Genomic DNA, 25,859 nt, shown 5'->3' on the forward strand with positions numbered 1-25,859 from the left:
ATGAGTGTGTACTGTGTATATTTATTATGTATAGCCTATATAAATACAGACACATGCATGCATATATTTAAGAAAAATTTTATGTTTATATATTAAATGTATTTATAATATAAAATATAATAATATAAATAAATAAATGTATATACATGTAAATATTTTCAAAATATATACTGTGTGTGTGTATTTATATATAGGCTAAATAAATAAACGAAGTACACATACATATATTATGTAAACAAATACTTTTATTCTGGATGCGATTAATAATCGTTTGACAGCACTAACATTATATATATATATATATATATATATATATATGATGTTGAATATTTCAAACATTGCCTCTCTCTCCAAAAAAAGTAATAATATCACCTCAGGATCTCACAAATATACACCCTTCCCTGGATTAAATCAAAGGATAATATAATATATGATTAAAAAAAAAAAGAGCTGCTTTTTTATATTTTGCAACATTTTCTTTGAACCCCTAAAAAAATCAAATGAATCAGATGATTGCGTCTCCTTCCATGAGCGTTGCGTTTTGATGACAGTGCGTCACGTCGAAAACTCGTCTCCAGACCCCCGTCGGGGTTCTGCTCCATTCCGTCCCGCTCAGTATGTGTGAAGACGTCTTGAGGAGTTCGCCTTGCCCATCACACCCCTTATATAGGCATATAAACGGTCAAATGTCGAGCAGCAGCGAATCGCCTCTCAGATCCATAAAAAAGGCATGGAGAAGCAGCCCAATGCGGCTGTTTCCAAAAAAGTATTGAATGTCCAGAGGAATTCAGTCACCCCTCCCGTGAAAGTGCGTATTTGAGAGCGCGCACAGGAGCGGGCGCTCGCACTCCAGCTCTGCGTTCAGTCCCAAGCGCTTCTGACCCTCGCTCCTCTCTGGACATTTCTCTGTTGCAGCCGAGCAAACCATAAGCAGCCATGGATGCCATTAAGAAGAAGATGCAGATGCTCAAGCTCGACAAGGAGAACGCCTTGGACAGAGCTGAGCAGGCTGAGGGTGACAAAAAGGCAGCGGAGGACAGGAGCAAACAGGTCTGCGGTTTTTATGAGGACTTTTAAAAGTTATCCATAACGCGCACGCGCCGTTGCCGCGAGCTACTTGATAAATGGACTATTACTGCGCCTGAGTGGATTTATAGTGACAGAAGAAGGGTAAAAGTAACGAGTTCGAGAATTAAACTTTTTAATGTCAATTAATGCCCTTTTTCTTTTTTTCAATGCCCTTTTATTGGCACACATCTAATGCAGAAGCTTGTAACCTTTAATTCATTAACCCTTAATGTTCCATTGATACAGGATTTAATTACTGTCGAATAATAGCCTATTTCTGTAACTTCAACTCGATTTTATTAGTATGTTTTCATCATTAGCAGGCTAATTAAATTCAAAATGGTTGAATAAGATATTGACAGTAAGTTGTAGCCTAACTTTTGGATTAGGCTACTTAAACTGAAGTATTCAGTAGCCTAATTTCAAAAAGAAGACCTAGTGTTTTCCCTTCAAATACTCTTCTGACCAAATTAAAACGTTTGGTAGATAGTAACCTAGTATTGATGCATTAACCCTTTGTGGTATCCTGAAGTACACAAACTTTTAAGAAGTATGATCCCAACAAAGCACACTGTAAAAAATACAACAAATGCAAATAAAATGCATGTTAAGTATATTTTTGAGCTATTAAAAAGGACTTTGGGTCTCCGAGACCACAAACAGAAGCAAGGGTTAAACAGCATGTTTAGTATTTAATGTTTAGTGACATTTCTAATAAAAGTTTACCTCATTTGTTATAAAAACTGTCATTTATGCATGTGTAGTTAGAAGACGAACTAATTCAGTTGGAAAAGAGGTTGCGCGTATCGGAGGACGAGCGTGATAAAGTGCTTGAGGAGTACCAGAGCGTCGAGGAGAAGCTCCTGTCCGCTGAGGAGGTCGCCACCAAGGTATTTTCCTGTGTTCCTGTCTGAATCTCCCTAACTTTTCTTTCTTCCCTTCTCTTTCTCTGTCTGTCTCTTTGCCCGCCACACCACGCGCGCACTCTGCTTCCCGCTCTTCACTGCTGTCTATCAATCACTCAAACACGCTCAGCTTGAGGATGACCTCCTGGCACTGCAGAAGAAACTGAAGGGCACTGAGGATGAGCTCGACAAATATTCTGAGGCTCTTAAAGATGCACAGGAGAAACTGGAGCTGGCTGAGAAGAAGGCTACAGATGTGAGTAGCTATATGGAGCATCACCGCCTTCACGCATCTTTTTCCTGGCACTTTTGGCATGCCACACCTTTATTATTTACAGATAAGAGTCTGATTTCATATTTGAGGATGGTTGTAAATTTTGCTTTCGGACCCGGGTTGCACTTTTTTTCCTCAGACGTCAAAATAAAGTGGCGTCACGCCATATATAGTTTGGGCTCGCGCTGTATGTCACTTGCAAACTATATGGCCAAAAAGTCGCCTATGGCATAGTATTATAAACACAATCCGCATATCTCTAACCAAGCATGGTGTATTAGTATAGGTATGCAAACATAAATACACGATTCGCGATTTTAAATTACAAGACGTGCATTCCAAGACATAAGAGAGTGAGCAGGCAGGCTGTTATATTTAGCCTAGTGCTTTATATGGTCAAGACTCAGACCCACTCCTTGGGCTCTGCATGCCCTTGAGAAAGATTCATCGACTGAAAGTCTTTCTTTTACAACTGCCATTGATTCTTTTAAGACTAAACTGTATTCTGAGAACTGACGATCCAAAGTCTTGACAAGTATTTGCATAGCTTTGCATGATATAGTCCTCTGATCATAGCGTCAGCCTCATTTGAACTTAAGTCGTTTTGCGTTTACATGAGTTATTCAATAATTGAGAGATATTTAAAATAAAAATAAGTGAATTAAAAGAACATATGTGAGTAGAAACTGATTCTCACTCAGTTTTGTTGTGTTAAAATAATAGATCTTTGTAGTATGGTCTTGAAAAGTGCACACTTGGACTCCCCCTCGTGTGCATCAACAGAACTACACTAAAGGCGCAAAAATAGGTTGTATTTAAATTTCAAATTAAAATATTTTTTAACATTAATATAATAGTAATACAGTATTATTGGTTAATGTTGATAAATTATATAAATATAATAGTACACTGTAAAAAGTGATAAGTTGACTTAACTTAAAAAAAATTGAGGAAACCCGTTACCTTAAAATTAAGTAAATGATAATTAATAAAAATAAGTTAAGTGAATTGTCAAGTTCACTTAACTCTTTTTTTTTAAATTATTATTTACTTAATAATTTTAAGGCAACGGGTTTCCTAAATTTTTTAAGTTAAGTCAACTTATCACATTTTACAGTGTAACAAAATATTAATGATTAAATATTATAAATGAATGTTAAATATATAAAAATTATATTATACTATAAATGAACATTTATTTTAATAAATTCATTTAATTTAATAGCAATAAATTAATACAATCACAAAATGTAATATTATTCTAAGTATAAAATTATTGTTGTCAATATTTTTGTCATAATGTCTGCATTACAATATCAAAATGTTTATAAATAAATAAATTTAAAAAAATAATATATATATATATATATATATATATATATATATATATATATATATATAGTAATACAATATAAATGATAAATTATATAAATTATACATTATATAAATATAATAGTAATATAATATTTTTAATAATTTAATAGTAATAAATTATATATATATATATATATATATAAAGTATAATAAAATATAATTGTCTAGAAAAAAATTAATACAATAGCAGAGTCAGCTCTGATCAATGCTGTAATTATCTCTATAGAGGGCGCAACAGGACTATACAACTAGATTCGAGGCCCAGAACAACGCGCCCCCTCCCACTGAAGTCATTCCATATTTAGCAGCTCAGTTTCAGCACCAGCACTCTATAGTCAATTACCCATCAGGCTATTGATTAACGCATCCAGGTGTGCAGCAGGTGCAGGATGTACACATGTGTCTTGCACATCCTCCAAATGACTTTAAAATAAACTACTATTTAAATGAATTGATAAAATGGGTCTTTCATGAAACATATCAAACATGCATTGCAGTTCACCTCTTAAATGTCTCGCATGGAAATACTGATCGCTGAAAAGCGATAGATAAGCCCTAGTTCATGGTAATGACGTCGTTTGGGGCTCGCCTATGAAAACATGGTTACTTCCGGTGTGATCTGAAACGTTGCTCCGCGTCTTCGCGCAACTACAGATCAGGGGCAGAAGCGTCTCTGAGCTGTGTTCATCTGAAGGAAACGCGTTCAAAGACGACGCTTTTAGTGCTTATTTAGAATAAGAATGGCGGCTACATCGCTGGAAGCAGTCAAACGGAAAATAAAACTGTTGCAAGAGCAAGCGGACGGTGCTGAAGAGAGAGCGGAGAAACTGCAGAGGGAACTGGCGCTGGAGAGGAAAGCCAGAGAAGCAGTAAGAACGCAGATTGATACAAAGTATAAAGTGCATGTGTTGAAATGCGACGCGCTGCAGTGTAACGTCGCGCGCATTCCAAGCGTTCCGATGTGAGCGAGTTAATTTAAACAGTCGCGTTTGGATCGGATAAGATAGTGCGCACGGTGATGTGCGGTATTAACGTAGCGGAATTTCTCAGACGCCCTCTACACGCTGTTTACCAGCCCGTTAAACGGCGACATTTGTATCACGCCCGTTTTTTTAATAACTTCTCTTTTCTTATTTGCAACAAACATGAGACGCGAATTAAATGTTTGCCAGCGTGATTATAACCTGACGCGTGTAAATAGAGTTTAAAGGTGCTGAATAATGACATCCGATTCGTATCCGAACGAGTCGTTCATTCGAGTCGAATCTTGGAAATGAATCAGTTGAACCGGTTCACCTAATCGGTCTGATTGATTAGTTCACGAATTTGACTGAAACGCTGTGAACGGTCTAAACGACGATATTAATTGATTCTCTCTTAAACCTAATAAAGCGAATTGATAGGCGGGAGTCGTTTCGTTCGAACGTGATCGATTCCCAAAGAGCCAACAACCAACTGATAATGTAAACTGAAATGATATCAATCATACAAAATCGGTCTTAATAAATGACTTTTTTTTTTTTTTAATGGCAGTAACATTCAGAGAGCTTAAAAATACATTTTGGACTAAATTTGATTACTTAAAATTCAAATTTATGCTATAGTTTGAACTGAATCATTATAATTTTATGAACTAAATCATGACTGCATACTTAATTAAGAAGACTCGTGAAATTATATTTAAAAACACCCATTTAAAAATGTAATCTGGATATTAGGGACTATGTGATGACAAATAACCTACGTCTGAATCTCAACAATTAGTGAGTCGTTTTTGAACCGGTTCTTTGAACTGAACCGTTCGAAAGAATCGATTTGTGTAAATGAGTCGGACGTTTTGAAACGGGACGTTTAAACAACAGAGACCATGTTGTTTTCACCCCAAACTTTGAGATTGCTTACGACATCTCTGTGCAAGACACATCCCTGTGTTTTCAGTCTGTTCTCTTGTTGACGGTCGTAATTGGAGATTCTGGTTATAATCCAGTTAGTTAAGTAAGTTGTGCTGCTGTGAATAGGTCCTTGTTTGATGACAATTTACGTTGGACTAGAGGCTCTGTGGGTAATCATTTTAGGCTAATAGCCTTCAGTAGTGATCCTGGAGTGGACTGTTTATGCAGGCTCTGCTGTAGTGGTTTTATCGTAATGAATAGGAGGTGCTGCTCCTTCTGGCTGTATGTTGACATCTCATGAAGCATTTTAGCACTTTCCCTTATATGGTCAGTCTGCATCTTCACATACAATAGGAATCTCCTTAGTCATGCTGAAATAAACAGTGATGGCTCTAGTTTGCTATAGAAGCATGGCATTAATAATTAGTCTCAGTCTTTTCTAAACAAGCATGCTTGAGACTCTGGGCCCTTTAAGGAAATGTAGGAGTTCAGTGCTGGCTGTCAAGGTTATCTGTATTGCTTTCTAGTTTTTGATATCTCAGCTGACAATATAACATGCACTTTGCCCCAGGTAGTTCCCTTTAGTGGAAGGCCTTTGCTTATCGCTGAACTGGGACTTAAGCAGAGGATATTTGTTATGCATGCTATAAAAACATAAATATGCACTTATGTTTTGATGGTGTAACAATATTATATATTTAAAATACTTAGGAATATACAAGTCAATTAATTTAGCATATGATAAAAGCCAGTCTTATAGGCCAGATTTTAACTACAATAGTTTATAGTGTTTGTAAATGTTTCATTTTATTGATTGGTATTTTGCATTATTTCTGAATGTAGTAATAAAATGTGACCCACCGATTTGGGTTTTCGCAAAAATGCCATTTTTATTTTCTGAAAAATATGGCATATTGTTCGTATTAAAATAATTATCACTTATTTAATGCTGTAAACTATACTTTTTGAAAAACATATCTTTGTAAATTAAAAAGTAACGTTACTTTACTAGTTATTTGAAAAAAAGTAATCTGATTACATAACTCTCGTTACTTGTAATGCATTACCCCCAACACTGCTTTTCAGTGCATGAATTATGTAGTCAGTTGCATTGTATTAATTGCATTTAACATTGTGAGAACAGAACTGTGACCCAATTCTGGTTCACAGTCCACCAGGAACCCCACAGCTACTATTGTATGAGGCTTTACTACAGCAAAATTTTGCTACGTCAAAGCCCAAGCTTCATAAAGCAGCATTGAGTTTCCCTGCAGTCAGCGAAAGTATGTTTGAAATGATCCAGCTTGTGTGTTTGTCAGGTATCAGGAGCAGGCTGTAGTTCTCCACTGGTCATGTTTGACAGTGTAATCCATGTAGGCCCTCTGGGACTCCCTCCCAACGCCTCTTAATGCTGTCCCAGAGGCTTGGTAATGAACCGATGGCCTAGTCCTGTCTCATCCATTAGCTTTGCTGTCATTATGTGCTATACGATTTGTGTGACCACAGCAGAAGAAATCGCTCTGTCTCAGTAGATTTTAATGGAAGCTAGTTAGTACTGCCATTTATAACCAAATTACACCGTCACCAAAACTTGGTTACAAATACAAGCCTGACAAGTTCTATACTCTGAATGGGAGCCGTCAGCATTTGTGGGGTTTAGGTGTCACTGTCAATGTGAATTGTGTGTGTGAACATCTGATCTTGAGCTTTTATACCAGTTCCTCTGTGCTCTTCAAGGCTGAGGGTGATGTAGCTTCCCTGAACAGACGTATCCAGCTGGTTGAGGAGGAGTTGGATCGCGCTCAAGAGCGCTTGGCCACTGCCCTGCAGAAGCTGGAGGAGGCCGAGAAGGCTGCCGATGAGAGCGAGAGGTTAGTACAGTACACTAACACTCACTTTAGTTACAAAGAATGGTGTAGTACAGTCTATACCATTGTGTAGTGCAATGAAATGCGGTTGAAAATGCGGTACTGACAACCTGCTTTACAATTGTGTGGGTATCAGCAAGGTTATTGCTGTGCAGGACTACTAGTGGAATTTTGTGAGTGAATCATTCATGTTCGCTTTTGGCATTTTCACTTTCGTTTTGACGTTTTCATTGCCTTCAAAGACTGACTATAGCATAACATTTTAAGTGTGAGCTGAGAGCTATTTAATTGATTGGATCTACTGAACAAATATGCTCTTTACTGAATGAATCACAGAATCTCATTTGCGAACGAACCAAATGAACGTGGTATCGCAACAGAACTCCTATGTAGTGAAATAATCTTAACTCAAAACATCTTCCTTGAGCAAATTTTGAGCTTTGTGAACAAACCAAATGAATGCAGGATCTCGTTTGTGAATGAACCAAATGAAAATAATGCTGAATCTTCTTTATCAGTGAACTGACTAAAAACCGCTTAGTTCGTGAATGATCCAAATCGAATGAACTTGTTCGTGAGCGACCCGAATAAAGACAGTGTATCGCTTATGAACAAATTGAATTTACGCTGTATTTATGAACAAACCAAATCTTGACAATCTTGTTTGTGAATGAACCAAATGGTATCTCTCTTGTGCGAACTGATTAAACGCAGTATCTTGCTTGTAAATTAATTGAATGAACACAGTATTTTGTTTGAAGAAACCAAATGAACGCAATGCAATGTCTTGCTTGTGAGCAAACCAAAATGAATCAAATAGACACTGCATGTCACTTATGAGGGAACCGTTTGTAAATGAACTGAACCAAATGAGTGAATGATTCACTGACTCGTTCCTTGAATAAATCATTGAATAAACCTTGAACGATTTAAATGATTTGAGTCACTGGGATGTATCAATCATTACTGCTTTATGTATGTGCGAGACTGTTTCTTGTTTGTTTCAATTAAAGATTTATTTTTGGTGTTTTTGCCTTTTATTAGGATAGGAAGACCTTTCAATACTTGCTAAATTCTCTGGAATGTCCAAATACATTCATTATCTCTTTTAAAAAATTAAAAATGAATCGATCAATCAATGAAATAAATCACCAAACATTTTATCACTGCGTACAGTGCTATAGCATACCGTGGTATTGTGAAGTACAATGCAATCAAGTGTGGCATTCTGTAGGACCGTCAGCCTGATTCACTGAAGCAGAACGAATAAGTTGAGCAGGTCCACACCCCCTTCCTCCCCCTCTCACAGTGACTGTGGTTGCTGTGTGTGGCTCCACTGATGTGTTGCTGTTGAAATGACAACATGCTGCCACTTCCCTAGCCTGCACCGCACATCTGGTGCCATGCATAAAGACTGTCTGTGTGCGCTGAGGGAAGTCCATGTAATTTGCTAATCACCAGCATGGCGACCCTACATGAGTAGTTTGTAATCGTAGTTGTGTTTAGGCAAGCATTATTATTATTATTGATTTTCATTTACAGGGTTTTGTTTATTTTATTTTAACAAAAGGTTATTTTTAACAATTTATAATGCTCTAAAAAATTAAAGCATTATTTTAATACATTAAAAAACATAGTATAAAACATTCAAAATGTATAGGTTTTTTTTTTCGTTTTTTTTTTAATTGCACCAACAAGATTATTTTTGTTTTGTTTTTTGGAAAGTTTTAAAAAGCCCTTGAAATGCCTCTGCACATAGCAGAAAAATCAAGGGCATTGCAGTCAATTGTATTTGTGATGCTGTTTTTGGCCTAAACAACTGACGTGAGCTGTTTGCGTAGAGCCAGTGGGTTTCTGAATAAACAGCAATTTGTAGAGGCACTAGGCTGCGTTTCCCTTCCTTTGTTTGCACACACAGAGTCCCTCTGTCTCCAACCCAGAGCGCCTGCATAGAACCACTCTGTACCGAGACCTGGTCTAGCTCTTAAGTGCTTTTTCCCTCCCATTCATCTGTTCTGACAGTGACTGTTGTGATAATACAAGAAAACATGGGTTTAGAAGCTAAAACTGTGTCTTTGATCCCAGAGCTTCGCTGCAGACAAGTTGGCGGCTTTGAATGTTATTTGTAGCGAGTTATTGATCCAAATTGAGTCATAGTGATGCTATAGAGAGATTTTGTTCTCTATTTGACTCCATTTCTTGCTTCCTCCTTCCAGAGGCATGAAGGTCATTGAGAACAGAGCTCTGAAGGATGAGGAGAAGATGGAGATCCAGGAGATCCAGCTCAAGGAGGCCAAACACATTGCTGAGGAGGCCGACCGCAAATACGAGGAGGCAGGTTTCCTCAGCCACCAAACTACACGTGTGCACGCACAGGGAAAAAAAGAAACTAATTACTTCCTGCCTAGTCACATGAACTTTCACACTTAAAGTGTGAGCAAGCAAATGCTTGCAGTTCAGCACAAGCAACAAAAAAACAAAACAGATTTGCTGTATCTTGTAATCTGATCAAATATAGCTTTGTGGTTTTTGATTTGTTTGTCTTGGCTGGCTGGCTTTTTTTGTGTGTGTTTGTGTGGTGTTTTTTTTGTATCTTGTTTTTGTTTGGTTTCTTTTGTTTTGGATTTTGTTGTTGCCTTTTTGTTTGTTTTTTCCTTGTTTTGTGTTTTGTAATCTGGTGATTTATTGCTTTGCTTTTGTTTTTGTCTTTGTTTTTATTTTATTTTTTTTGGTCTTATTTAATGTATAGAAAGTGTCCCCCCTTTAAATTAGCTATAATACAAGTATGTAACTGTCCCATGATCTGGCCTGTGTATGCAGGTGGCCCGTAAGCTGGTGATCGTTGAGGCTGAGCTGGAGCGCACAGAGGAGCGCGCTGAGCTGAATGAGAGGTACGAGACTTTCCTGCAGCCTCTGCATGTCTGCACAAACCTACACATTCATATTCATGCATGTGACTGACTCTCTTCACACACTCGCACACCCTTACAGATTCTGTGCAGGAGGCGTATACAGAATACATGAGACGCTAACTAGCCTTTTACTTTCTGAGGCCAATGAATGCAAAATGTGTTAATAACCAGAGCTTCACGGTAACTGGTTTTTGGATTTTTTTTTTTTTTTTTTTACATTGATTTCTGTCATGCAGTCTTTTTGTAACCAGTATAAGAGCCTCTTCTGACATATAAATGTTACTTTAGTCAGCACTCGGTGTGCTCTGCTTGTCCCGCCTCCAGCTTTTCCTGATTGGTCCATTGTTTTAAAACTGACGTATCGTACCGTAACACTATTTTTAACTTGAAATGAATAGTCTCTAAAATGGCATCCTCAGGTGTTGTGATCTATGCCTGTATACAAATATGCCCACTTCCCTATCTAGTATGCATGAAAAAACAGTAGGTCAATAAGTTGTATGTCTGCATACAAATTATTCATTAAACGATAGAAGAAAATACTTGGTGGCCTTCTACTTCCGATTCTGACTCTTAAGTATGCACTTGATGCACATACCAACAGTAGCTTAGATGTAACGCAACAATGCGTCCCGTGTGTACATCCACTAAGAATTTTACTACCGTATTGCTAACGGCTAATACCTGCTTCACATTTCTGTTTCTTGTTTTGGTTGTCTTATGTTTTTTTTATTTTTGCATGCACCGTTAACTTGCATGTGGCCCGTGTTTGGAATGGCCTTCCCTCTGCACACACTAACAGACGCCTTCGGAGATTACAGGATGAGCTTCGAGTGTTGGACCAAACCTATAAGTCATTAAAGGCATCAGAAGAACAGGTACTGCATGTCAGTCATTGGGTCGCATACATCCAACCTTGTGTACTCTGTAAGAGGCAAAACCACCGTTTCCCTTGCTTGCTACCCATGCAGCTTTATTTGGTCCATCTTTTTGTTTGTTTGTTTCACGCCCTTCTAACTTGGCAGGAATGCTGCAACTTGATTTCTTCTCATATGGTGTAACTCCTAACAACTTGCATGCAGCAGTTATGTAGACTTCGATTCATCATGGCACATTCCTGCTGTGTTAAGGGGACTTCGGCCTCCCCTTGTCCTCCATCCCTGTTTTGATTGATTTTGGGTTTTTGTTTCTTTTGTTCCTCTTTCCTCTCTTCCGGTTCCCTGATGTCCTTCTGTTCCAACCTGCTTCTGGTTGTCCTCCTCTCAATGTACCTTTCCTCCTCCTCTCCTCTGTGTTCTGTGTGTAAAACACCAGCAAATGCTCTGAGCTTGAGGAAGAGTTGAAAACTGTGACCAACAACCTGAAGTCCCTGGAAGCCCAGGCTGAGAAGGTAGGTGTGCTCTGCTGCTCTCCCAGGCACACCATCCACCCCTCCTCCTCAACAAACCGGGATAACCAGAGTTTCTATGTTTAACAAACCGTCTTTGCCTGTATATGTTAATGAGGGGTTGAATTGTGTGCTTACATTCTTTCTTACAAATTTTCTGATTTGTGCTGTTGTGGTAACTGGTGCATCATTTTCAGCATAGGTTTGTTTGGATTTTTTTTACTTGATGGTCATTCTGCTGAAGCTTGTTATAAGTCAACTATAAGTTTACTATGTCAAGTTATAAATCTTGTTAAAGTGAAATCTTGTTAAGAGTAATGGTCCTTGTACACAGAGTCTGAAACTTTTGTCCATTTAAAAAAAAAAAACGAATCTGGTTTGATTTTCTGCATTTTCACATCCGTAGCAAGCATTTTGATAGGAAAGGATGACAAATGCGAAAAATATGAAAAACGCATACAAAAATTTCAGACTCTGCGTGCAAGGACCTTCAGTTCGTGAACACTCAAGAGCAAGTTAACTTTTGTTTCTGCATCCGTAATTATACGCATGTATGAATATCTCTATCTGCAGTAGACTTTAGCAGATGATTTATCAACATTAGCTTACAGGACATGGAAAAAGTTACCATATTTTAAAAACCTGTAATATTGAGTTAATGCTAGTACTGCCAAATTGGATTAATCGAGATTAATCGCATCCAAAATAAGTTTTACATAATGTGTGTGTTCTGTGTAGATATTTATATTTAAATGCATGTATATATTTAAGAAATATGAATATAAATATGTATTACATATATAAAAATACTTAAAATATTTCTTAAATATATACGTGTGTATAAATGTACACAGTACATACTCATCATGTCAACAAAATTTATATTTTGGATGCAATTAATCGATTTGACAGCCCTAGTACATATTAAAGACACAAATGAACACACTTTCGTCTGTGAAAATAGTCCCACATCTTTGGTAATTTACCTGTCTGTGGTTTTTATCTATGGGTTGCACAGTCTGATGTGTATGTATGTGTGTGTATATATGCATGTATACGTCTGTGTGTATATATTTGTGTGTGTATGTACTTATATTGTTATATTATATGTATTTGTTATGGTTTAACAACATTTTGGGTGTGTATGTGATCAGGTTTATGTGCTGTAACAAAACCTAAGAGTGTTATTGAGCGGAGTGCTAATGTAGTGTTAAATGCTCATGTGCTGGTTTGTGTTTTGACGTCTGTCCCTCTTATGATGTCTGCAGTACTCACAGAAAGAAGACAAATACGAGGAGGAGATCAAGGTCCTCACTGACAAACTAAAGGAGGTATGAACATCTTTCTTGATATACTAGCCTCCCCTGGACAGAAGGATGACTAAATATCAAAGTCTTATATCACTATATGAATAGTTTCGGATCACTGTTACTATGTATATGTCACACACAATAATAACTTAACTGATTAGATTTTTTTTCTACCAGTTCTGGGCATTTAAATACTTTATTAGCTACAAATGACTATCCCAGTAGTCTCACTTTTTTTTTTTTTTCGCAGGCCGAGACCCGTGCCGAGTTCGCTGAGAGGTCAGTCGCCAAGCTTGAGAAGACCATTGATGACCTTGAAGGTACGACTTTCATTCATTCGAGTCATTTCAGCCCCTGTCAAATTTTCATTCATATGTGTGATTGTGAAGTATTCCGAACGACTACTCCTTTCGCTTCAGGTCATAAAGCTTTCAGCCTTTTATTTCTCTACCATCATTCTGTTCCTCAAACCTTCTGCCCTACTGGCCTTCTTTCAGCTTCCTTATCGGTTCAGTCGCACAATTAAGCATTACCTCTTTCGGAGAGACCAGTCATCGTGCAGATCCACACACACAGACTTCACATTGTTTTGTAAGATGACACCCGTGTTACTGAGGTCCAATTACACGCAGCATTTAAACTTGATTAGGCTTTTATGAGCTGCTGTTAAATAGTCTTCTCCTGTTCTGCTCGTATTTGGATTTACACAAGCCCAAGTTCATTTTCATAACTGTACCGCCATGTTTGCACTTTGTTAATGTATCTGTGATAATTCAACATCCTGGTTAGAGAGGCATCAGTAAGATCCTTAACAGGGATAGCTCATCCAAAAATGAAAACTGTTAATTATTCACATTCATGTTTGATTTCATTTATTTCTGTGGAACACAAGCAAAGAGAGTTCACACATGAATTCCCAGAGTGCTCCTCCTCCATAATAGGAACTGAAAATGAAAAGCACCATAAAGGAATATTTACACAACTTGTTGTGATACAAAACAAGTTGTTGTTTTTTTTTTCACATAAGAAATAGTTTTATTCAGAGGACGCAATAAATTGATCAGAAGTTACAGTACAGACATTTGTTACAAAAGATTTGTCTTGCATAAATGCTGTTTCTATTCATTAAAGAATCCTGAAAAAATTGCATTACAGGTCCCAGAAAAATAAGCAGCACAACTGTGTTGATAATGTTTTTGCGCAGCAAATCAGTATAGGGTGATTTCTGAAGGATCATGTGACACTGGAGTAATGATGCTGAAAATTCAGTTTTGCATTACAGGAATAAATTACATTTGAAAATATATTCAAATTGAAAAGTTATTTTAAATTGTAATATTTCACGATTTTTCTGTATTTTTGATCAAATAAATACAGCTTTGGTGAACATAAGAGACTTAATTCAGAAATATTTTAAATTTAAAATGCATTTTTCATATTATTGGTATGTGTTAAAACACAACCTTACAGAAAGTACTGTAAAAGTAGTCAGTAGCTTTGTTTCCATCCAAAGTGACGAATTAAACTTATGCGCAAAATTGTAATATTGCATAAAACATTTGCGAATAAAGCACGGTTTCTATCCAGTGAGTTGAAGAGAACAAAATCGTCACTTCCTGATTAACTTGCACTAAATATCACGAAGAAAAATTGAATTTGCTGCTGTAGAAGGCACTGTACTATATATATATATATATATATATATAAAATAAATTATGGGTTTCAGAGCGCACAGATGAAACATGGTCGTGTTATCTTATTTTCCTGTTTGGGAACGCAGTGCTGGGAGTTAATTAGAACGAAGCACTTTGACGAGACTTTGCTCAAGCATTTTAGAATGACAAAACTAGCATTTCAGATGCTGTGCAATGAGATCCGTCCGTTGGTTGGTGGAGGTCTTTTTTGATGCGTATTAAGGAATTTATTCGATAAAAGTGTTTGCATCGTATTTTATTTGTATTTCTTACCGGATAAGAAAATTATCCTACTTAGTTGAGTGCACAAGGTGGTGTGTTTTTTTTTTTTTTTTTTTTTAAATGAACATCTTGGCATTTCCATCCAAAATACGCATAAAAATAGCTGGATGGAACATAGCTAATGACTTTTGCACTTTGCAAATTATTCAAGACATGGAGGTTTGACAAATGACAAGAAACACCGAAGCCAGTGACACCTGAAATGACATCTAGACAAGCCATAATGAATTAAATGAGATTTAAAAGCTTCAAAAGGTGGGAAAAGATCATTCTGGGCATTTTGCTGGTATTAAATTGTTTTCCACTGAAGGATTAAAGCCCTACAGGTTTTGAACGACATGTTAAATGAATTCTCATTATTTATTCATTCATTCATCTCGTTCAGTAAGTGAGCTGTGAGCGACCCTGTTTGGTGTTTCACGGTGACTCTGACGAATTTGTCATGGTCTTTGCCTTGTTTCAGTTCCTTTCCATTCCTCCTTAACTTTATTTTCTGTTTTCCCTCCACTCTCTCTCTCTCTCTCTCTCTCTCTCTCTGTCTTCACATCACTCTCTCGCTGTCTGTCACTCGGTTCACTGGGGCTCGTCTTGCCGCTGGATTGGATGCTTCACTCCTGCACCTGTTTTTATCCCTTCCCTCCACCTCTTCCTCTCCACCCTCCTTTGTCTTCCCTCCATCAAACACACCTTCCCGAATCCCGATAGATGAGTTATATTCCCAGAAACTCAAGTACAAAGCCATCAGCGAGGAGCTGGACCACGCTCTCAACGACATGACTTCAATGTAATTCATCTGCGGTCTCTGCCTGTGCCTGTGCCCCTCCCCCATTACCCATAATCCCCCTCTCACCCGCTCTAAATAAGGTCTTGTATCTTCAGTTCACACACTATGACTCTTTCCTCTGTTTAAAAACACTATCTCTGTAACTCTACAAGACTTATGGTTCCTGTACTGTTATTTGAGGTATTTGAAGTATTTGCTTATTGCAAATTTGTCCATGGGTCTTAATGTTTAGGCCATGGCTTGTAGAGTCAGTGTATAGGAGTTTTGTGATTTGAATTCATAACTATTGTATTGCTTCATTTGAAATAATATTGTGAGAAAATATGTATGTGCATGTTTTTTTTATTTATGCATGTATGTATATAATATATATACATGCATGCATACATACATGTATACATAGACACACACACATTGTGTGCACATGCATTCAAAAGTTATAAAATAATGTAAATGTATAAAATGACTGTTATAAATTAAACATTACTAATATTTTTCTTCAGCAAGGATGCATTTAATTGTTTAGAATTGACCGTAAATAACTTCAATTTCAAAAACGCAAAAATCTTACCAACCCCAAACTTAAAAGGTAAAGTGTAAATTAACAAACAGGGATTTAGTCGGTTAACTATCTTTAGTAATGTTAACAATATTCAGGATATAGGTTCATTTTAAAAAACACAGTAATATAGAAAGATGGACTCAATCACCCAGCCCTACTGGCAGTTCTGTGGAGTCTTAAAGGGATACTCCACCCCAAAATGAAAATTTGGTCATTAATCACTTACCCCCATGTCATTCCAACCCCGTAAAAGCTTTGTTCGTCTTCGGAACACAATTTAAGATATTTTAGATGAAAACCGGGAGGCTTGTGACTGTCCCATTGACTGCATAGTAAAGTGCACTGTCAAGGTCCGTAAAAGTATGAAAAACGTAGTCAAAGCAGTCCATCTGCCATCAGACATCTGAATTTTATGATGCGACGAGAACACTTTTTGTACACAAAAAAACTAAATATGAATGCAAGCGCGTTCATGAGTTCTCTAGTGAACTCATGAACGCGCTTGCAGGAAGTGTCACGGAGGAGGAGAAAAAGTTGATATTGGGTTTATAGAGCGACGCTCTTACGGGTTTGGAACGACATGGGGGTAAGTGATTAATGAAAATTTTCATTTTGGGGTGGAGTATCCCTTTAACCCCAAAGCATGTGAAACGCAGTCAGAAATGCACCACAGTTTTACAGTGGGAAGCGTTTCATGCTCAGTGACTTCCTGTGTGTGTGTGGTGTTTCCTCTCCTCTGGTGTAAATTCATCTACTAACAAGGTCTTCTTCTGTTCAGAAGACCGGCCCAAAGCCTGCCGTGTAGAGATGTTTTCTGATCGTAGGATGTTGTCTCATGTAGTAGTTGTTTAGGAGCATGAGCTGCTTGGTAAGTCAGCCATTCAGCATTAGTGTTAGCTGGAGACGCTTCTGATATCAGAGATCAGTGGAGACTCTTTATAATGAATGAGCAGCATCGTGGCTCCTGTATGTGGTGGTTTCTTCCCTCTTCTTGTGTTTGATGGCTTTCTCTGTCCCTTCCATCACCTTTTTTCTTACTTTTTTCCCCCCGCGCAGATAAATTGTTCATCAAAGACGCGTCCCGCTGGCTGAACGACTTCACTCTGCCCTTTCCAGTCTTTCTTTTCCTCTCATCCCTCTACATTGTGTTTTGTTATCCATCTTTTCTTGTACAGAACCTTTAATTCTTTCGGCTTTATGTAAAACTGTGTAAACGTCTCATTTTTGTTCTTTATTTCCTTTTCATTTCTATGTGCTTTTATTGCTGTGGCTCTAATAAAGTCAGAAGCACTGGTAGAAGTCATGGGTTTCTTCTATGGTTATTGTATGAGATATCAAGCGAGCACTTGTTCGCTAAATGTTTAATAAAGGCCATCTTTTCAAGTGGGGAACGTTCCTAAAGCGCTGCATGTTGGTTTCCCCATATTTACATGTTAGGCAAATTCATCCTATCCTACTATTCAAATTTCTGTGGCTTTTTAATCAGGTTTTGTCAGGGAAGTAGATGACTGTCAATTCTGTTCTAACGTCTCTTCATTAAACCGCACGATTACCTGTCATTTATAAGCTGTGCTAGTAAATGTGGTGATAAACCTATTCTCTCTGTTTGAGAATAGCTAGCATCACTAATAGTTAGGGTTGTGGTTTTAAACAAAACACTAAAATAAGTATTTTAACTCCACTGAAAATGAATCATATCAAATTGTACTGCGTGTTGAGGAGAGATCTCATAGACTTGCATTAAGAGAGCGGATCTGAGCCATATCTGTGAAGAGTATAATAGACGGCGCACCCTAGCAACCATTTCTTCAGAAAATGTCAAAGTTACTTTTTTATATTATGTAATAACAACAGATCCTATTATTATTACATAATCTGAGTAAATTGTTGCTATATGGGGATTTAAAACATTCTCCACTTTTTACTGTAGGAGAACAGTGTTGCAATGGATATATAAAAATAATCTAACATTTTTAAAGCCGAAAAATGTGTATATAAATTTTATATTAAATGTTTTCATTTTATTTTAAGTGCTTTGAGTATTTAAACTTCAAATGCATGTGTTGTCACTGAGAAAACAAAAATAGTCACTAAAGTCAGCTCTAGCTCCTAATCTTCTGTTTACATATTCTACGAAGGCATGAGAATTCAAATCCAAGTATGGTGAATGTCATTCCATTGCTAATTAGGGATATACAATAAGGGTTTTTTCTTCTGCTTTCTTTGTGGCATGAAATAAAAATAATAATAAGCTTTCCGTTAATGTATAGTTTGTTAGATAGAACAATATTTGGCTGAGATAGAAATATTTGAAAATCTGGAATCTGACGGGGCAAAAAATCTAAATATTGAGAAAATCGCATTTGAAGTTGTCCAAATTAAGCCCTTAGTGCATATTACTAATCAAAAGTAAAGTTTTGATATTTACAGTAAGAAATTTACAAAATATCTTTATGGAACATGATCTTTACTTAATATCCTGTTTTGGCATAAAAGAAAAATCGATAAATTTGACCCATACAATGTATTGTTAGCTATTGCTACAAATATACCTGTGCTACTTATGACTACTTTTGTGGTCCAGGGTCATATTCATACACATACATTTATTTATATATACAGTATCTCACAGAAGTGAGTACACCCCTCACATTTTTGTAAATATTTTATTATATCTTTTCATGTGACAACACCTGAAGAAATGACACTTTGCTACAGTGTAAACTAGTGAGTGTACAGCTTGTATAACAGTGTAAATTTTCTGTCCCCTCAAAATAACTTGACACACAGCCATTAATCTATCTAAAAGTGAGTACACCCCTAAGTGAAAATGTCCAAATTGGGCCCAATTAACCATTTTCTCTCCCTGGTGTCATGTGACTCATTAGTGTTACAAGGTCTCAGGTGTGAATGGGGAGCAGGTGTGTTAAATTTGGTGTTATCACTCTCACTCTCTCATACTGGTCACTGGAAGTTCAACATGGCAAAGAACTCTCTGAGGATCTGAAAAAAAGAATTGTTGCTCTACATAAAGATGGCGTAGGCTATAAGAAGATTGCCGCACACTGCATCAAATTGGACTGCATGGCTGTCCCAGAAGGAAGCCTCTTCTGAAGATGATGCACAAGAAGTCTTCAGCAAACTGTTTGCGGGCTAAGCAGACTAAGGACATGGATTACTGGAACCATGTCCTGTGGTCTGATGAGACCAAGATAAACTTATTTGGTTCAGATGGTGTCAAGCGTGTGTGGCGGCAACCAGGTGAGGAGTACAAAGACAAGTGTGTCTTGCCTACAGTCAAGCATGGTGGTGGGAGTGTTATGATCTGGGGCTGCATGAGTGCTGCCGGCACTGGGGAGCTACAGTTCATTGAGGGAACCATGAATGCCAACATGTACTGTGACATACTGAAGCAGAGCATGATCCCCTCCATTCAGAGACTGGGCCGCAGGGCAGTATTCCAACATGATATCGACCCCAAACACACCTCCAAGAGGACCACTGCCTTGCTAAAGAAGCTGAGGGTAAAGGTGATGGACTGGCCAAGCATGTCTCCAGTCCTAAACCATATTGAGCATCTGTGGGACATCCTCAAACGGAAGGTGGAGGAGCGCAAGGTTTCTAACATCCACCAGCTCCGTGATGTCGTCATGGACGAGTGGAAGAGGACTCCAGTGGCAACCTGTGAAGCTCTGGTGAACTCCATGCCCAAGAGGGTTAAGACAGTGCTGGAAAATAATGGTGGCCACACAAAATATTGACACTTTGGGCCCAATTTGGACAATTTATGCCTTTTGTGGCCAGCGGTTTAGACGTTAATGGCTGTGTTGAATTATTTTGAGGGGACAGCAAATTTACACTGTTATATATAGCTGTACACTCACTACTTTACATTGTAGCACAGTGTCATTTCTTCAGTGTTGTCACATGAAAAGATATAATAAAATATTTACAAAAATGTGAGGGGTGTACTCACTTGGCCAAAAATATCGGCACCCTTGGTAAATATGATCAAAGAAGGCTGTGAAAATTAATCTGCATTGTTAATCCTTTTGATCTTTTATTTTAAAAAATCACAATCTAACCTTCATTGGATAAGAATTTACAATGGGGGGAAATATCATTATGAAATGGTTTTTCTCTAATAGACATTGGCCACAATTAACGGCACCCTTTTATTCAGTACTTTTTGCAACCTCCTTTTGCCAAGATAACAGCTCTGAATCTTCACCTATAATGCCTGATGAGGTTAGAGAACACCTGACAAGAGATCAGAGACCATTCCTTCATCCAGAATCACTCCAGACCCTTTAGATTCCCAGCTCCATGTTGGTGCTTCTTCTCTTCATTTCACCCCACTCATTTTCTATAGGGTTCAGGTCAGAGGACTGGAATGGCCAGCAGAAGCTTGGTTTTGTGCTCAGTGACCCATTTTTGTGGTGTTTTTGATGTTTGTTTGTGGATTCTTGTCCTGTTGGAAGATCAAACCACGGCCCATTATACGATTTCTAGCATGGACAGTCAGTTTTGGTATTTAATTGAATCCATGATGCCAGGACAAGATGATGTCCAGGACCTCCAGCAGAAATATAGGCCCACAACATCAAAAATACAGCAGTATATTTCATTGTACACATGGGGTACTTTTTATCCCTGTGTTCACCAAACCCATCTTGAGTGTTTGCAGCTAAAAAGCTCATTTTGTAGTTTCATCTGACCATAGAAGCCAGTCCCATTTGAAGTTCCAGTCGTGTCTGATAACTGAATATGCTGGAGTTTGTTTTTGGATGAGCTCGGAGAATTTTTCTTGAAACCCTCCCAAACAACATGTGGTGATGTAGGTGCTGTTTGATGTGTGGTGTGTGTGTGTTAGACGCATGTCCATCTTCCAGACAGATTTGTAATATTTTTAGTTGATTGGAACCTCTTAATTATTGTCCTGATGGGGGGAAATGGGGATTTTCAATGATTTAGCTCTTTTCTTACAGCCACTTTCTAAATTTGTGTAGTTCAACAATCTTGCTGCACATGAGAAATATATTCTTTGATTTTACTCCTTGTGATCAATGATTAAGGGAACTTGGCCTTTGTGTTCCTCATATTTATATTCCTGTGAAACAGGAAGACAAGACTGGATAATTTCATGTTCCTAGTCACCCTGGTGTGACTTTAAAAAATGCAAATATGAATGGGAATATACTTCAGAGATATTTTAATAAGAAGAATTTCTAGGGTAATTGTGGCCATTGTGTACTAGAGAAAAATATTTATTTCCTAATGTTTTTTTTTTTTTTTTTTTAAACTTCAATTAAAGGTTAGATTTTAATTTTTTTTTTAAATGAAATATCAAATGGATAAACAATGCAGACTTACTTTCACAGCCGCCTTTGACCATATTTACCAAGGGTATGAATATAATTTGTAGTTTATAATGCGTGTATATACAGTTGTGCTCAAAATTAATGTATAAATGATAAAGTAATTTACTTTAATTGACATAAATTCATTTTTAATTTCATTTTACATAACATTTTAAGCTATTATTTTTTTCTAATAGCTGTAACTGATAATGATTGCATACTTCCTTAGATTAATGATTTGTTGAACTTTTCCAAGACTGTCAAGTAATTTTCACAATTTTGCTACTCTGAGCACACACCACACTCTGACACTGGGCCGTTCTGCTAGTGAGTATATGAGCTCTGTGTCCTTCTGTCTGATTCATCTGAATCACCTTCTCCAGGTTGGTTTGAGTCTGAGTGAAATTCTACTAACCTGCAGCTGTTCTCATTTCTTCTTCACTTTGTTCTTTCTGTGTTTCTCTCTTTCTCTCATCTTAACCTGCTGCTGCTCCTGTAGACCATCTCTACCAGCAACTCGAGAAAAACCGCCTTCTCTCTAACGAGCTAAGAATGGCTTTGAATGAGGACTAAAACTAGTGTGGACTTTATTGTTTGGTTCTTATCACCAAATGGTGTCTAAAATGAATGCTGTTGAATGCAAAGTTACACTTTTGCTGCCTTCAAGTCATGTTGGAAAGATGATAATTACAAGTTGAGATGTACCACAAAATAACCTTGTTTGCATTTTTTTTGTGCACTTGAATATTTCATTATTTAAAATTTAAACTATTTGGTTTAAATACTTAATGTTTATTAAATTTGTTTTTCTCTTTGCTGTTCAAAAAAAACAAACATTAAATTATAAATTTAATAATTTAGAAATTTAACATTTAAAATATTTAAGAATGATTTTTTTTTTCTTTGCTTTTCGTTGTAATAAAAATCATTTGTTCTATACAAAAGAGAATATATAAATTTCCATACATTATATAAATCACTTCCTGTGGTCTTAATTGTCAAGAAAGAAAAAAAAAACATCCTGACTTTGTTCATACTTTATATTTAATAGTGTTTTTAATTTATTACCTTTTTTTTTTTTTTTTTTTTTTTTTTTCATTAATATAGATTTAAATTCTAATTTGCCCTTTGCTCTGAATTATATCAGGAAAAGAAAATAGAAAAAACACCCTAACTCTGTTCAGTGAATGAGAAATTAACCAATGCATCTATTTTATTGCCAACCAAAATCAATAAAATGCAATTTCCAAACTCATCCCAGATCTTGAAGGCAGCATGTGGATAATGGATGGCTAGCACTTTAATCAGGATGTCATCTAATGCCTTTTGCTTTATGCAAGAGTCAGCACTCTTTAACTGTGTCCGTCTTACATTTATATATTAACACATGTATATCATGGTGTATATAGTGTATCTCAGTTATTGATATTTATATGAAAGCATGAATTGAGCGTGTGAACTATGTATGTTCAATGCTCAAGGCATCCACTGCATGTTATTCCCTACATGCTTTGCATCGATATTATTAACGTGTCTTTCACTTGATGTTCTAACAGAGAAACTCTCACATGCTAAAGAAGAGAACCTCGATATGAACCAGATGTTGGAACAGACTCTATTGGAGCTGAATAACATGTGAATCCTGCTCACGTAATCATGACCATGTCTGCATTTTGTATTTTTTTTTTTTTTTTCCTGTCCTGACCGTTATCAGATTGAATAACATGTGCCATTTGTTACAAAAGCTTTAGTTTTCCTTGTATTTTATTTTATGTAATATTATGGTACGTGTTTGTTTTTATTCTGGTTGTACACAAAGTTAGCAACAATTGCACTTAATTCTATATATGCACATAACGGTTCTAGTGGAGACGTCGAGTCTGAAGCCAAGTTGAATTGAAATTGAGCGCTTTTGTTGTTTTTTTTTGTTTTTTTTTTTTCTTTTATTGTGTACGTGGGATTAGGTTGTCCTATGTATACTGGTGCTACTGTGAAGGCGGATGTCTAGCAGTGTGTAGCATATAGAGTTTAAGATTGAACATATACACTTTTCCAATTTGGTTATCATTCTTTGTGCCAATATTTAGCCCTAAAGGGACTCATTTACACTCCAACTTTTATTTATTTTTGATTTCCCTCCCGTTTTGCTGCAAGATGTCAGGCAACGTTTATTTGCTTCTGCTCAAACCATATTTGAAAAATATGATGAAATCATATTTGGTTGTGCCTCGTTCATTTTAGTCATTTTAAATGTACTGTACGTGTATTAAATGTCATATAAAAATGTACAAAGCTAAAATAAATATAAATAAAACCACTCCGTTTGACATTTTCTAAAGTCTGGGGTCTGTTTTTGAGGTGTTTTTTTGCATTTCAAGTGCACTGAATTGTTCACTATATTTACTACAGAGCTTTTCGTCTCCTCCCACTCATTGCTGAGAGGATGTTGCCTAACATCACATGCTAATCGGACTTTCTGCTTCCTGTTACATTTCACATTTGCTTACTCTGTTGCATAAATGTGTCGCTGGAGGAGTTTAGTTGTAGTGTCTGAGCAGTTGAAAGGTGTAGCGTGTGACGTTGCAGGACGTGGACTAACCGAGTGTTCAAACTGTTAAAACCACTTGATTACAAAAGCAGACCATTTCAGCCAAAGTCGTTCTTGAGGCTATGCTGTTAAAACTGATGCAACATTTTTTGTGTTGTTGGCAATAGTGCTGCATGATCATGTCAAGGTGATGTTTTGGCTTCTGAGTGTTTTGATTGGTGCTCTGATGGCGGCAATTTCGAAATGTAAACAAACTATTGTAGAGCTTTAAATTGGACAAATTCAGGGTCGTTGACTGTTTCAGCATGTCTTGACTAAAGGAATGTTGAAAATATACACTCAGTGTGAATAAAAAGGTTAATATTTTTAGTGTGTGTGTGTGTGTATGTATGTTCTAAACCTTATAGAATAATAGTATATTTAAGCATTTATATATAATTGTATTATCTTTTGAAATGTATAGATTTTTTTCTGATCTAAACATTTATCCTATATTTTTAGTTATTTTTGTTGAAGCATTTATATAATTTTATATATTAAAATATATTATTGAGATTTTTCTAGACATGGATGTTACTTCTGAAACAATATAGAATTTTATCTTTGTTTTTAGATGTGTGTGTGTGTGTGTGTATGTATATGTGTGTGTGTGTGTGTATATATAATATATATAACATTAGGCCTATTATAATTTATAATGATTGTAATGTAATAACTAGATTTTAATCAATTGTTTCTTCTGGTCTAAGCATTTCTGTGTTTTTATATAGGCCTATTATATAATTATAATTTTAGGATCTATTAAAAAATACTGTGAATTTTCCACGTACTGTATTCTACCGTGAACACTCTTGCATCTGCACATCCAGAATGAAGAGCCTCTGGCAAGGTGAGCTGGTGTTTAAACGCAGTTGTCGTGAAAGGTCAGGTAAGTCACACAGAAGTAATGATTGATCTGAGTGAACAGAATTCACTAGCGCAGAAACCACGAGCGTGTGGGCCTTAATAACACAAAGCTATATGTTAAGTGATCGTTCCTGTTTAATAAACATACAACAATGAACTATACGTCAGTAGGCTGCCTGCTGGCTGTGTTATATGACATGTATATTAATGTTTGTCCTGAAACTGTCCAAATAACAGCTGCTATCGCCTAAATAGTACATTAAAGGGAAGTTTGATGTTGACAGCAGCGTTAATGAGCGTGAAGGCGGGGGGCGGGGCTTGCTGTTAAGAACAGAATGCGCACGTCTGATTGGCTGACATCATACTCGCAGCTGGCATACGAGCCAATCAGCCGTTGGTTTTTAAAGTCTCTACAGTTTTCACATTAAAAGGCCTTTTACGTGCCTTGTATGTTGAGTACTTATTTTTCCTTCACTTTCCGTTCAGACTCATCAACATATGTAAAAAGTGGAATACGATAACCTATTTTTAAAGAAAATTATATACAGTTATATACATTAGTTTGATTGTTGACTTCAGTTTCTTTCAATTTTCGGTAAAAAAAAAAAACAAATTATGAAGAAATTCTCAAGCAGGCAGTCGTGTTAAATTTCTATTTGGCCAGGGGAATAAGTTCAAACGGTTAAACATTTGTGTTTAGATTGTTGCTTTTGTAAATATGATAAATATTATA

The 25,859-nt window shown here is 36.7% G+C and overlaps 1 protein-coding gene across 21 annotated transcripts; it reads left to right on the top strand.

Moving 5' to 3' along the window:
• The first annotated feature begins 726 nt into the window (after window positions 1-726).
• Window positions 727-24,004, top strand: tpm1 (tropomyosin 1 (alpha)). 21 transcript variants are annotated; one of them, XM_058766372.1, is made up of 10 exons: window positions 727-1,050; window positions 1,833-1,958; window positions 2,104-2,229; window positions 7,251-7,384; window positions 9,598-9,715; window positions 10,202-10,272; window positions 11,096-11,171; window positions 12,949-13,011; window positions 13,241-13,310; window positions 15,672-17,484. In XM_058766372.1, exons 1-10 carry the CDS (start codon window positions 937-939, stop codon window positions 15,752-15,754), a joined length of 981 nt encoding a protein of 326 aa, XP_058622355.1. In that variant the 5' UTR covers window positions 727-936; the 3' UTR covers window positions 15,755-17,484. The 21 variants fall into 21 exon arrangements, with proteins under 21 accessions (XP_058622355.1, XP_058622346.1, XP_058622341.1 ...); XM_058766373.1 differs by lacking the exon at window positions 11,096-11,171 and adding an exon at window positions 11,608-11,683 and having other exon boundaries at window positions 731-1,050; XM_058766371.1 differs by lacking the exons at window positions 11,096-11,171; window positions 15,672-17,484 and adding exons at window positions 11,608-11,683; window positions 23,229-24,004 and having other exon boundaries at window positions 744-1,050.
• The last annotated feature ends 1,855 nt before the right edge of the window (window positions 24,005-25,859 follow it).

This window comes from Onychostoma macrolepis, chromosome 25 (assembly GCF_012432095.1).
Source record: "Onychostoma macrolepis isolate SWU-2019 chromosome 25, ASM1243209v1, whole genome shotgun sequence".
Taxonomy (NCBI): Eukaryota; Metazoa; Chordata; class Actinopteri; order Cypriniformes; family Cyprinidae; genus Onychostoma; species Onychostoma macrolepis.

Bases quoted from the DNA above. Each gene is read 5' to 3' on its own strand.
- tpm1 (XM_058766372.1), top strand. From the start codon at position 937: ATGGATGCCATTAAGAAGAAGATGCAGATGCTCAAGCTCGACAAGGAG. The intron at 1,051-1,832 runs GTCTGCGGTTTT...ATGCATGTGTAG, and splicing joins CGGAGGACAGGAGCAAACAG to TTAGAAGACGAACTAATTCA. The intron at 7,385-9,597 runs GTTAGTACAGTA...TCCTCCTTCCAG, and splicing joins GCTGCCGATGAGAGCGAGAG to AGGCATGAAGGTCATTGAGA.